Here is a 13,427-nt window from a genome sequence, read left to right as displayed (position 1 = left end):
ATGGTGAAGTGATCAATACATTCAACGCCGTTTATTATCTCAGCGGGGAAACATGAACCTCAACTCATTCCTTAGAGTGTGAGGAGTAAACGGAGGGACGTCTGTGTCCTCTGAGGCGGCTGCCTCGTGGGGAATGAGGCTGTCCCGTAAGCAGACAGTGTCAGAATGCATCTTCACCACAGCGACTCTGTCCATCAATGTCCTGTAAAAGTCTCCTTGAGCAAGACGCTAAACCCCTCCCGTTTACCTCAGTTACTTATTGAATTGGCAAGAATGGACCTTCAAATCAATTTAAAAAGGCACTTCTTCTTTTTTAAAGAAAAAGCAATATGACCTGCTGTTGAATTTTGAAATTGTTCATTTCATATCTGCTCTCGTCCGCTTTACTTTCTGCAGCGGTTGGCAGCTGTTTTCAGCTAAAAAGCTCCAACTACCCACTGTACACTACTTGCTCAGCACCAAGCAGGCAGACAGACAGTTAGCGCCTACAGTGGTTAATGTTGGACTTTCGCCAGGTGGACAGAAACACAACTCCAAATAAAAGCTAAAGTCACTTCTCTCTCTCTTCTGTCTCCATATGGTCTGACTCTGTTGATTGGGGTCACCAGATCCAACGAATGCTGGATGAGAGCAGCCTGATAGATCCCATGTCACACACACACACACTGAGATGTATGCACACACAAATGCATCTCTCTCTGCAGTGGTGGTGTTAATTAGAGTTGTGCAGAAATGAAGGCCGATGTACTCCACCTCATTCTTGGGGTCAATTAGCTGTGACAGCAAGAGCTACACAATCCTAAGACCCAATTAATAAGAGGATTTACTTGTTATCACACCGGCTGGATATAATTATATTGAAACATTTTATGTTATGGTTGAGTGCTGGGTGGCAGATGCTACCGGTACCTTCAGCTCTCAGAAGGGGCCGCTGTTAATCGTGTGGTTACGTCTGTGGCGAAATACTCTAAAATACGTCTGAAATACTCTACATACTATTAGACGGATACACTCTTGCTTCAGTCTTTAGATATCGACTCCCTGCAGGAAATCCTAAACTGGTGAAAAGAGTCTCACCACCATCTGGCAATCAGACCACATAAATCCCCAGCATGTGTAATCAGAAGGCAGTACAGGATGGAAACACCAACCGCCGCATTGTCCACAAGGCAGGCGCAATAAATCTTGTAAGCTTGCATGTTCACACACTAGCTGTAGATGAGATGAAGAACAGACGAGCAAAACACCTCAGGGACACGCAAACTGTCAACCCGACCAAACAGCACTTCATCATCACACGTTCCAGGAGATTAAATTACACATGTAATCCAAATGTGAATCATTCTGGTGAACTTGGACTTTTGGGAATTTAATTTATTAGACTGAATACATGAAGATGAGCTGTCAGAAGGCAAATACAGGTGCCTCTTTGAGAAAAGTCTATGAAATATATCTACACACTTAACCTTTAAAATAGAAAATAACACAAATCAAACATGTGAAACAGTCTCAGCAGCAAAGTGGCTTTGTCTTTCATCTACATGTGATACATGAATGAAAACACAGGAACAGCCAGCTGCCATTTGAATGCACATGCTGGTGTGTTGTTCTGTATCTCATCTCGCTGTCTCTGAAAACTATTCATAATCAACATCACAACACTCGAGATACTGTTCCTTCATGTTTGGCCTCGACTCGGCTCACGGGGTTTTGTTGGATACGTTCATATTTGACAGTTCGTCTTCAGAGAGGATGTGTGATCCAGACAGAAATACAACCCTGTTAATAAACGTCATCAAACACACTTCTTTTTTAGCTCCAACACCCTGCTTCACACACGCACACACACACACACACACCTACACACACACACACACGTGCACACATCACAGTCAAGTTCTTTTCACCTCTAGACACGCATGACACAGCCATGATATGCTGTCCCTTTAAAGCCATAGTTCAGTTTGCATATGTGGCTAATAATAGATATATCTAATCTATGCACACACACACACACGCACACACACACACACACACACACACACACACACACACACACACACACAGGTGGTTTGGATTGACTTTACAAGTCTGCAATGCAATCTCCCTGCAATACTTGACAAAAAACATCAACAAGATTTCTCAGTAGGATGCAAGTCATTTCTGTGCAGGAGTGTGTGGATGATCTGTGAGTTTTTCCTCTAACCAGTAATGCAAATGGAGCCGACTGACACCTGGAAGAGTTGAAGACTTGGAAGGAGAGGAGGAGACCTCTATTTTTGGAGACGGCATGGTGTCTCAGGAGAGACGGCCGCTGTGGGCTCCCCTTCTCAGTTGGCAGAAATTTGAGAAGTTTTGCAAGAGACGAGCATCAAGAGGTGTCAGTCAGAGTAAACATAAGGATTTATATTTTGGGGCCTTGCTTATGCAAAACATATTCAAGTGGCTGAGATGTAACAACCAAAATGTGCTGAGTTGCAGTGTCACTCCATACTTCCTTTTGCCCTGAAGACTGAGTGACCTCCACTGATTTACTGAACGCCTGCAGAGAGCATCACGGTGGATGTAACAGAAAAAAAAATTTAAATAATAATTCAGCCCATTTCTCCCACATCCAGGCTTTTCTGTTGCTGTGACAACAAGAAGTCCAAAAAGAGAAGAGCGACGTTCGGCTAACCTGCTGCTAATGGAAGACAGCTAATTTCTCTGAGAATCAGAATCAGAACCGTTTATTGGGTGAAATAAGCTAAATCGAGTTGAGAGCAAACGGTTTCTGAAATGCCAGAGTAGAGTTTAGACCCTGGGTGGCTGAATAATGATGAGTTCAAGAAGTGTAGAGGATTTTAACCTGAAAAAAAATACCTTCACCTCTCTGTTTTTGCATTTTTGTCCCCACAATTTTTAAGGCAGACATACAGGACGTAGGCCTATGTCAGGATCAGGGTTGTAGCCAAGATTCGAGTCCACGCCAAACATCCCTCCCGTTCCCATTCCAAATTTGGACATGACACTAATGAGGTCAAATTATTTATTTTTTCATATTTTATTCATTCTGTTAACTGTTCAGTTTCTGCAAATTGTTATTCCCCGACATGAAGGTTTAAATGCTGCTGGAACGCTTTCACACTGCCAGGAATAAGATTTGGGGTTCTGAATAATTCATTTCCTTTTAGTCCAAAGGTTGTTCAATTTAAATATGAGTCAAAAAATACTATCAGCTTTAAAACATCCACCACATTTGTTTGAATGAAAAAATGAAACAATTTTCAAAAATTTGTGAAGCCAAGTTGCCATGGTCACTCGTGATTCTCAACTAAAGTTACCATTGGTTTAGCATTAGCTCACCAGCTAAAGCTACCAGCTTGGCTGGGTAACGTTAGTGTTAATATTAAGTTACACTTTTGTTACTCCGAAGAGGAAGAAATATTCAGCTAGATAGCGGTTTGCTGAAACTTATTTTGGTTAAACTGTGATTTAACGTTAGCTTGTGGATACAGTGTCTCTGCAGCCACGAGCTAATATTAATTGGTCACGTGCTGAGCAACTCGGATGCTCTGGGCCTTGTCTCGACATGGCGCGTGCGGCGAGCGCGATCACGTGACTGTCACAAATATTAATCATTGCACTCTTTCAAAGGCACGTGAGTATAAACAAAGCTTTAGTGCACGAAGCGCAGTCTGTGATTATGGAATGTTCTGGTTCCCGCTCCTCGGGCCGGTTTCCAACTCTTTTCATAAATTGGACTTTCGGATCGAATTGATCAAATTCTGATAGTAAATCAAGCCATTTAGATAATTTAGCAAACCACTCCCTATGTGCATATGTAGAGAGCTTGTCATCAAACAAGTTTTGTCACTTTTGCAGGGTCGACAAAAATGGAAGCACAGACTGTTTTTGATAAAGAAGAAGTATGTTGGAGATAATGCATGCGTCTACATTATGAATGACATTCTTGAGGGTGTATCCTCTTTTGAGATAACGTTACACTACATTTAGGAAGTGATTCATTAAATGTTTTCCAGTTTTGACTGTATGGAAATCCGAGTGTTATTCTCAATCTGAGAACTTCTAAAAAATACAGTTAAGCAGACTGCTTCACAAATGTGGCGTTCAGCAGGTTTTACCCTTTAGTTAGCCGTGAGAAGTCAACATCAGCATTTAATAATTTGGCAGAGGGAAATACGCAGCAGTGTTTGTGCACCCATTGTTACACAAGGACCTGCTGTGTTTCTGAAACAATATCGAGACATTGTAGAGCACCACACATTATTATGTTTATTCGTTACTTTATTATCAGATTACTCTTAATTGTCATCCACTTGTCCCAACTGTTCATGATATTAAGCACTACAGCTTTTGTATTCAAGTGTTACCCTGATGTTTTTTGGGACACATTATCCTAATGTACCTAATTTGTGTACCTTGTGTACCTAGTTATTGGAATATTTTTTTAAGGAAGCTACAGTTGATGAGTTTTAGCTTTTATACATTTTCATGTGATTTTGTACTTATTAATACTTTGTTTTACACTTATGTAAAAACACTTATCTGTTATGTTCTTAACATTTTAAGCAGAATGAATACTACATATTTTAGATCTGTCTCCCTCCATTTTAAATGCGTATTGATAAGTTTATCACAGTACACACACACACACACACACACACACACACACACACACACACACCTACACACACACAGGTGGTTTGGCACAAGATAAAACCAAACACTTTTCACCCTGAAAAAGCTGCCAGACAGGCACCCAAGGGTACTGCATCATTCACTTTCCACACTGGTGAGTCCATCATCTGAAGTCAGTTAAAAGAGTCGGTGGCTGAGTTTTTGTGTTTAGTATGACATCTTGTGGTGGAAATTAGCATTTCAGCTACAATCCTTTAGGATTTTATGTCGGCGTTCAAGTATTAAAACACATACTGTGGTCTATTTCATAATAAGTGAAATGGTTGGGTATAGCAAGATATGCCTTTCACAGATGTTCTGAATACATTCACTGCAGTAAATTGCTGTAAATTTACGGTGGATTTACAACAGCATTTTACAGTATTTCATAATTACTGTAACATACTGTTAAATATGAATTATTCGCATGTAAATTAACAGTTAATTCCGTTAGTTAACCATAGCAGCAGATAACCCTAATTTATCAGCGTAATACAGTATTTTCTGTGAAGTGGTGGAAATACGCTTCCACAAGTTCAGTGAGTCACTGTCATCAACATCGTACTGTTGATTGTAGGCTTATGTTTCTGTATGATGATAGCACATTTGTATTAATCAAACTGCTCAAAGCCCACTCATCACGTTTGAGTGACGAGATGTGAGCGACTGCTCGTGAACATGACTTTGGACTGCAGCTTCAGTTCATCCTTCTAAGCACGGCCATGTGGAAGATCAACCGAGGAGCCGAGGTAAAGTTACGCTTATCACCATAAACTGACAGAGTCCAGCATTGTTTTGTCTTCATGATTGTTGAACTGTTATCATCTCCAATGTTTCATTTGGTCTGTTTCGTTACATTGGTTGTTAAGGTTGCTAAATTTGTCGAAGCAAGCTCTGTAACGTCAGCTAGCTCGAGCTCAAGTAGCTGTAGTAATGTTAACTTACAGCATAGCCAGCAAAGTTAACGTTTGTAAAGTTAATTGCCAATTAGAGTGCAGAGGATGCAATGTTGATTACCTAACTGTGTTTATTTGTGCTAATATAGAGCCCACTGTAGAACTGAAAACCAGAAGGAACGGGATGTTCAAAATGCAGAGGAGACCTGGAGTTGTCAAAGTGTGTCTCTAAGAAGATGAAGAAGTGAGACAGTCAAATTTTCTCTCACTGTTCGCTCTCTTTCCTCCTTCTCTTCCCTTCCTCATTTTAACTGTCATGTAGTTCATGGAGGTCACATTTACATGTGTAAAATGTCTGTGTAATACATTTTTTTCTCAACATGCAGTGGCTCTTCAGTTTTGTAAGACAAATGTTCCCAATATTTGTCTTACAAAGTATAAATGATTGAGCACTTGTAATAAACTACAGCAATATTGTATATGAATTATTGTGTTAATAGTATTTTTTATTTACAATAAAGATGTCAAATGAATGCATTGGGGTTATAAAGTAAACTCTTAAGAATCAGTATGAAAATAATATAATCTAAACATGAAGTTTACTGCCCAATAAACTCGTCTTTATATTGCCTATTTAATGGCTTTCATAATTTGCTTTTAAAAGCCTGTCACCTCTGTCTGTGACTGTAATTATTACATACTTGTTGTGTGTGTGTGTGTGTGTGTGTGTGTGTGTGTGTGTGTGTGTGTGTGTGTGCGTGCGTGCGTGCGTGTGTGTGTGTGTGTGTGTGTGTGTGTGTGTGGTGGGGGGGGGGGTCCTGTAAGACATTAGAATGAGAAACTATCTTAAAATAATGAGATACTGAGTCAAAATGAGAATGTTTGTCATTATTTTAAGACACCACGTTAAAATATTGAGAAGCTAATTCATTCTTTTTTTCAGATAGTTTCTCATTGTTATGATTTACAGGATCTGTTTTTCCAACAGTGTCTGAAATGGGCTTCCGTATGTAAGTGTGGAGCAGTCATCGACTTAAGAAAAAATGTGTGCTTGCTCTGTGGTGGATGTTGGGAAATGTAGTTTCAATGCTTTGTTAGCGTCACCATATCCTAAACATCTAAAAGAGAACAAAGTGTTAATACGAATATCGAACTGGTCTAAAATACATAAAACACTGGACTAAGCAAATGTGATGACACTTTGCTCTGGATTTCTTCACGATTGCCCCAAATCAAAAGGAACGACATAAAACTTTAAATCCCAGAGTGCTTTGAGAGCTGAGAGCTCCTTCTGGTAGTTGTAGTCCACACATCAGGATCGTTTCCGTGTATCTACCTTTCGTTAGTGTTAGGTGGTGGAATCTGCTCTGTAAAGACAAACACATGTGCAAGTATTGATCAGGTAGGACAAACGTTTTATTCTGCCGGCTCCCGCCAATTGAACTTGTCGATGTGATTAGAAATGTCAGTTCATTTCTTACGTTCAGTCCTTGTTTTGCCCGTTAATCTCGAAGCTACAACCAGTGTGCAAAATCAGCGCCTACATGGCGATGCATTTCCTTTTGTTCAGCTAGCTTAATGTGTTGAAATACACGAGTCAAATCCTCAGAAATGTTACTCGTGTAACATAAACAGTTACTGAACGTATCTATTAACGTCGGCTACCCGGCTGTTTACCATGTTAGACTCTCTGTAGACACACATTCCCCACGACACTCGACACGTCGAGATTTAGTCAGCTAGTCTTTCTGAAGTTACACATGTTTTGCTATACGGTTAGCTGTATAAATATATAACCTGTAACGCTAGTCTATATTAGCCTTGAGCTACGTTAGCTAGCATTACACGTTGTTTACATCCGGTACTGCGGGTCTGTTGGCTCATTTGCATGGTTGTGGTTGACATAGCTCGGGGCAGCAGACCTGCTGAGTAACATTAAATCAACTTAACACTATTTTAATTAATATGTATGAAGGTTAGAGAATAATTTGAGCGTGGCAGCTGGTCTTATTGGCTAACTGAACTGTCTTGTGTCTCGCAGGGTTGTGTGACTTTATGGAAACATGTCAAAGAAACGGGGCAGGTAGGATCACACAGTCTGATACAACTCTTTGACCCAGATGTATTGTATGACTGTACTTTTATATGCACGTAGCTCTACACAGCAGGAGATATTCTACTGTGGTCTGTGACTCCTCTGTAACAAATATTACTTTTAACATTAACTTTATTCCAAGTGTTTCTAGTTTTCTTCTTAAATTCAAATCACAGCCTCGTGGCTTTAAACTTAATATTATTCTCAAACTGTTTACCATCGTTTGTACTATGTTCTTGCTTATTTCAGCTCTTAAAGATCACATCACATTTACATTGAGTACAATGAATAGGTTTTTGTAATACATAATATCATGTAATATATACTTTTATTTAAAATATAGTATGTGGAGTCTAATGCATTGCCACATCATAACCACTACAAATACTATTGATATGTTGAATTAGTCTGACTAGTCCGACCCTATGGATTACATTTTAGCTGTGATTTGACAGCACCGTTGGCTCAGATAAAGCTGTATTAGTAATGGTGTGTGTAAACACACTAATGTAAGGTTTCATCAGTGGGAAGATGACTAAACCAGCTGTAGCAAGACATATGTGAATATTAAATACATGACAGGCATAAACCTGTGTGTGCATTTTTAACATTTCCCTATTTGGGACCCATTTGGCACCCTGGATGTTTGGAAAAGGCCTTTAGGTCTACAACTGTTACACACTTACCTCACTCCCTCCACGTCCATAGGAAGCGTAGCAGTGGAGAGCTGAGTGAGAGCTCGGCGGCGACCCTGAGCCCAGACCCTGACAACCTGCTCGGCCGAAGGATTCAGCACAGCTGGAGGGAGAAGGGTAACGTGACCAAGTGGAAAGGCACCGTTCTGGAGCGCCTGACAGTGAACAGCTCCCTCTACATGGTCAAATATGATGGCTTTGACTGTGTGTATGGCATCGAGCTCTTCAAAGACAACCGGGTGTCCAACCTGCAGGTGTTGACAGAGAAAGTCGGTGAGTGTGACAACGTCTATCTCTAATTATGGACACATCTTGTGTTTTTCTCATTCTCTTCTAGTGTGGTAAATATCGTTGCTAACGCTAACTACACAGTTCTTCTATTGTTGTGGCTGACTGAACCATGAAACGCATCACTTACTTTGTGTCTTAGTATGAACGATAAAATAATTAAGAAAGTGATGGGTTAAAACTTGAATAAATAACCCTTACAGTGTGAACACTTAAGTCGATACTCGACTTTTTTACGGAGAAGAAGAATTAGTTTTATCTGATATATCAGTCAAACATTTCTCTGGTTAATCTATAACATTTGTCGACTTCAGTGAGCTAATCTATAGCTAACATTAAGCAAAACTGATAGTCCGTTCAGGAGTATTTGCAGATTCGTGCTTCGTCAGCATTGTAAGATAATATATTATTTGAATGTCCTACTACAGTTTTGCAGTTACCAGGCATTTCAAAGTGTCTTCTTCCCGCAGTGAACAATAAGATCAAGGTGCCTCCCGGGGCGGAGGAGCTGGTGGGCCGGGCTGTGGAGCATCTGTTTGAGAAGGAGGACGGTGAGAAAAACGAGTGGCGAGGCATGGTGCTGTCCCGAGCCCCCATCATGACCCACTGGTACTACATCACCTACGAGAAGGACCCGGTGCTCTATATGTACCAGCTGTGGGACGACTATAAGGACGGAGATCTACGTGTCCTGCCCGAATCGGGTAACGTAACAAGAGATTTAGTGTTTGTATGCATGACGCTGTGAATGTTTCACATTTCACATCCTCCAGGAAAGGTGGGAGGAAGAGGGCAGGACAAATTTACATGGTCGGCATTACGGAACACTCCAATCTGTATGCCGCCTTCTTTTTTTCTTTTCTTTTTTTTTTGCCATAATTTTCGGAGTTTCTGCTTGACTCAATAGTCAGAGAGTCCTGTTATGGACACTCGTGCCTCATCACGAAGAGACAATGCTATGAACAAGGAATTAGAAGAGACAAGAAGAAGTGAATAAATAAAGTGGAGCAAGCATGTTTGGTAGAGGACAAGGTTCAGCTTCAAACTGCAGATTCTTTACTTTCTTAACCTTGCTGTTTGTTGTCTTTGCACATTTTTCAACTTGGCTGCTTATTTTTTATTTTTTTATTTCTCTGACTTATCTGGCTGTATATTTGTCCGTCACCCAGAGAACAAACACCTGCTGCCAGCAGACAGGAAGCCAGGTGAGGAGCCAGAGAGCCTTGTGGGTAAACAGGTGGAGTACGTCACGGATAACGGTCTGAAGAGGACGGGCTTGGTCAGCTACCAGGTCCCAGCCAAGCCCACGGTGTACTACATCAAATATGACGATGACGTTCACATCCACGTCTATGATCTGGTGAAGACCACCTAGTACTGACTGTCCCGGATCATCTACAGCTGACGGCTCATCTGTGACCCGACCAGTCGTTACCTGTAAAAGTGTTACAGATTTTAGTCTTCCTCCAGCGTGTGCCGAAGAATGGAAGCCTTGTTTTTTGTTTTGTTTCTTTGGCCTCCAGTGGCGTCTTTCATTCTCACATCATCAGACATTTCGTTTTTTTATTCTGAGTGTTTTAAGGCACAATGAGTACGATTTGTCGGTTGCGGTTTGTAAACAACATTCAACGTTGGCCCCTCCCTGGTTCAACAAGGGTTGTGGTGCTTACCAGATTCACTCGCCTTTTTAAAACGTCTTTGTTCTCTTGGTATTTCGCGTCGCTATTTTGCGGGGAGGGGGGTTTCGGCGCTGTCTGCCATTTTTGTAGCTTCTTCTTGGTTGCGTGCTTACGATCTGGCACCTGATCGCTATGTTTTTACAGAGGTTGATGCCCAGAAAGGTCCCAAAATGAAAGGAAAATAGAAAATGCAGGCAAAGGGAAGCAGGGTCTCTGCAGATACAGACACCGCCACACACTCCTAATGGGTCATAGGTGATGATTGTGAGGGATTGTTTTTGTTTGAAACATCATGTTTTCAGAATATCCTACTCATTATGCCTTAAGTTGACCTTAATGTATGACTTTTAAGTCCTTTTCAATGTAAATAAAGCAGATGAAATGGAACTTTTGTTTTGGTTAAATCAAACTTGTATATTGCAACTTTCAAACTCTAAAATCATACCTTTTGTAAGCTACACATCGAACTAAAAATAATTCAGCTTTCTTACCTTTACCTCTGTGTTTTACTCGGATTTCATTTCACTTTTATACGTCTGCTATTTATTTCTCCTGGAATATCTGGCTGTGCTTCCGGTAACTTTTTGTTAAAACTGGCCTGCTGTGCTTTACGTGCGTCACTGGGTAGGTCCCAGTTTGTTGAACATAAAAGTAATATTCATTTGACCGGTGTGCTAATTTCACCACCACAGTGAAGTGTTTAAGCATTGATGCGTCTTGACCGTCTCACATCATGGATATCAAACACAGATCATTATAAAAAGTCATTCATCATATTTCTGTTTCATCATGTAAATTGCAAGTTTTCTACATTATGATAATATATAAAAAATACTAATGTTGATTTTGAGTTGTTTCAACGGTGTTTGTGCTACACACTATGTAGTTAAAATTGGCTCTCAACATTGTTTGGAAGTTTGGACTCTGAAGTCTATTATTTACCAAAAAATGAATGCTGTGATACAAAATATTCAAGCCTCAAAACATTGCTCATTGTGACCCTAAATATGTTTTCTCCTGTTCTGTATATATAATTGGAGACATTTTTATGAACTTGAAACAAAGCTGCTTGAAAATTATTTTCCTGTTGTGTTATTTTTAAATGCTGTTCCTGCGTGGCTATTTTGTTTTCATTCGTGTGAATCAGCTCCACAATAATTGAAAGTACAATACATTAATTCAATCAAGTAGTAAGCACATTTATCAGATTAGCACATTTTTAACCCTGTGATTGTTGTCTGAGGCGATATTGCCTCTTTAAACTCTATAATTAATAATCCAATTCTCTGACCGTATGACCTGCAGTTATGTCTATCTACACACTGCTGATATAGTGGCACAATTGAGCTATTCAGAATGTAAATGGGCGAGTTTGTTTGTTTCCTTTTCATGCTAGTGGCCTGTGTGGGGTGGACGGATTGCTTTGACCATGTCAGACACTTAAAGAGAAACGATCACCTGTCTTTTTAATTTAGCTTATTCATTTAACATTTGGATTCTGACATTTCACTACCATGATTACCAGTGCGGCTGAAACTGTTTTAAAGGAGCTCAGATAATAATGGTTAAAAACATAAAATAAGTGTAGCAAGCAGAATAATCAGTGGTGTGTGTCATGCTTTAAAAGGTTAAGTAACTAAGGATTTACTTTGACTAAACACTTACCCTCTTGCTCAGCTGCTTCCCTTTTTGTGCAACCTATTTTAATCAGATTCCTGATTAGCTTCTTTATTTAAATTTAAATAAAATCAGGGCAACAGAAACTATTAACTTACACAGTTGATTCAGTTTCAGAATCATCTAAATCTCTTTTTAAACAGTAGACACACTGTCTAAGCTAAACATTGCCATAACCCAGATTGATTATTTGTAATTCTCATAAAGTGGGCTATTACTGAAAAGATGCGGCGCATAAAGGCCGCTATTTTGAAGTGAATAGCTTTCCCTTATTTTCTGAAAGCAGCAGTTATGTGTCCCACACGACAGTTTATTTTTATATCATCAACAAAAATACATTAGAGATGACCCTAGATGTGGGAAATTATTTAATGCCAAGCACAATCTGCCATGAGGTGGAGCTTATGCATCATAAAAGGGTTGATGAGTGTCTGCTCATCAAATGTCAGTCCCACTTTGATGACCAGCAGACATGTTCTCCCCGATTCCTGCTCCACCAGACCACCCATGCAGCCACATGCTGACTACCGACTGCCTCTCCCTCCCCCAGAGCCCCTCCGAGGTGCCAGGGTGCTGGTGACAGGTGCCAGTACAGACTGCGGGGGAGCAGTTGGCATACCGTCACGCCAGGCTCGGTGCCCAGATAATGACAACGAGGAGGGAGTAAATGCATTACACGAGAAGGTCTGTGCTCTCGAGAATGTGTCTGATGCATTTTGTCACCTGTTGTGCACTTCCTTTCACACAGCCGTTACTATTTTATAGCATTTTCTTTCTTTGTGAAAACCATCAGCCTGGACACGTGGCGACTGCTTCCATTGTTCAGACATGTCGATGAAACCATCTCTTCTCACAAGGCCCTCTTTGACTTTTGATACATGGCAAAACGGGATAAATAAAGCACCACATATGTGGTTATGGCTGTGATGTGTGATTCTGTCCTTTGGGGCCCAAAGGACTGGACAGCTATGTAACTTTCTTTATTAACAGAACAAAGCCATTCACTGCTGACCACCTCAGTGGTTTTTAAATGTAGTTTAATTCCAAAAAAAAATGTTTATGTTCTTTGGTGCTTGAACCAACAATATATCGACCGCCTTTTAATCTCTTTACCAAACAGGCCGAGAGCCGTCTGAGCTCTGTGAAGACAGAAACCTCTTAAAGCAAAACTCTATTTACACACTCGCATGAAAAATGAATATAAGGTTGTAGCACAATCTTTTTTTTCTACTCTGTGAGTTACAATATTACAGGACCTTCTGCGAAAACCTTGAAACTTTGTCTGCATTCTTATTGGCCAATAAACAAATGCACTTGACTCTTTTGTGTTGCTTAGCAACGCAAGCCAGTCCCTGGTTTTTATATATGAAAAGCCAGCATGCCGCCAATCTGGAGACCTACAGGGTGCAGTGTGGAT

At 40.4% G+C, this 13,427-nt stretch overlaps 1 protein-coding gene across 1 annotated transcript; it reads left to right on the top strand.

Annotated features, from left to right (window-relative positions):
- Positions 1 to 6,891: 6,891 nt before the first annotated feature.
- On the top strand, positions 6,892 to 11,379 carry LOC306788785 (spindlin-Z-like). Its single transcript, XM_079284440.1, has 5 exons — positions 6,892 to 6,978; positions 7,618 to 7,659; positions 8,380 to 8,639; positions 9,125 to 9,358; positions 9,824 to 11,379. Exons 2-5 carry the CDS (start codon positions 7,640 to 7,642, stop codon positions 10,027 to 10,029), a joined length of 720 nt encoding a protein of 239 aa, XP_079140566.1. The 5' UTR covers positions 6,892 to 6,978; positions 7,618 to 7,639; the 3' UTR covers positions 10,030 to 11,379.
- Positions 11,380 to 13,427: the final 2,048 nt, after the last annotated feature.

This window comes from Melanostigma gelatinosum (assembly GCF_949748355.1).
Source record: "Melanostigma gelatinosum genome assembly, chromosome: 15".
In the NCBI taxonomy this organism is placed as follows: Eukaryota; Metazoa; Chordata; class Actinopteri; order Perciformes; family Zoarcidae; genus Melanostigma; species Melanostigma gelatinosum.
Note: the sequence above shows the minus strand (reverse complement) of the source record. Positions and strands in the feature narration are given on the sequence as shown.

What these genes read in the sequence shown, in the direction of transcription:
- LOC306788785 (XM_079284440.1), top strand. Translation starts at nt 7,640, where the DNA reads ATGTCAAAGAAACGGGGCAG. An exon ending in ATGTCAAAGAAACGGGGCAG is followed by an intron (nt 7,660 to 8,379) that starts GTAGGATCACAC and finishes CCACGTCCATAG; the next exon opens with GAAGCGTAGCAGTGGAGAGC. An exon ending in GGTGTTGACAGAGAAAGTCG is followed by an intron (nt 8,640 to 9,124) that starts GTGAGTGTGACA and finishes TTCTTCCCGCAG; the next exon opens with TGAACAATAAGATCAAGGTG.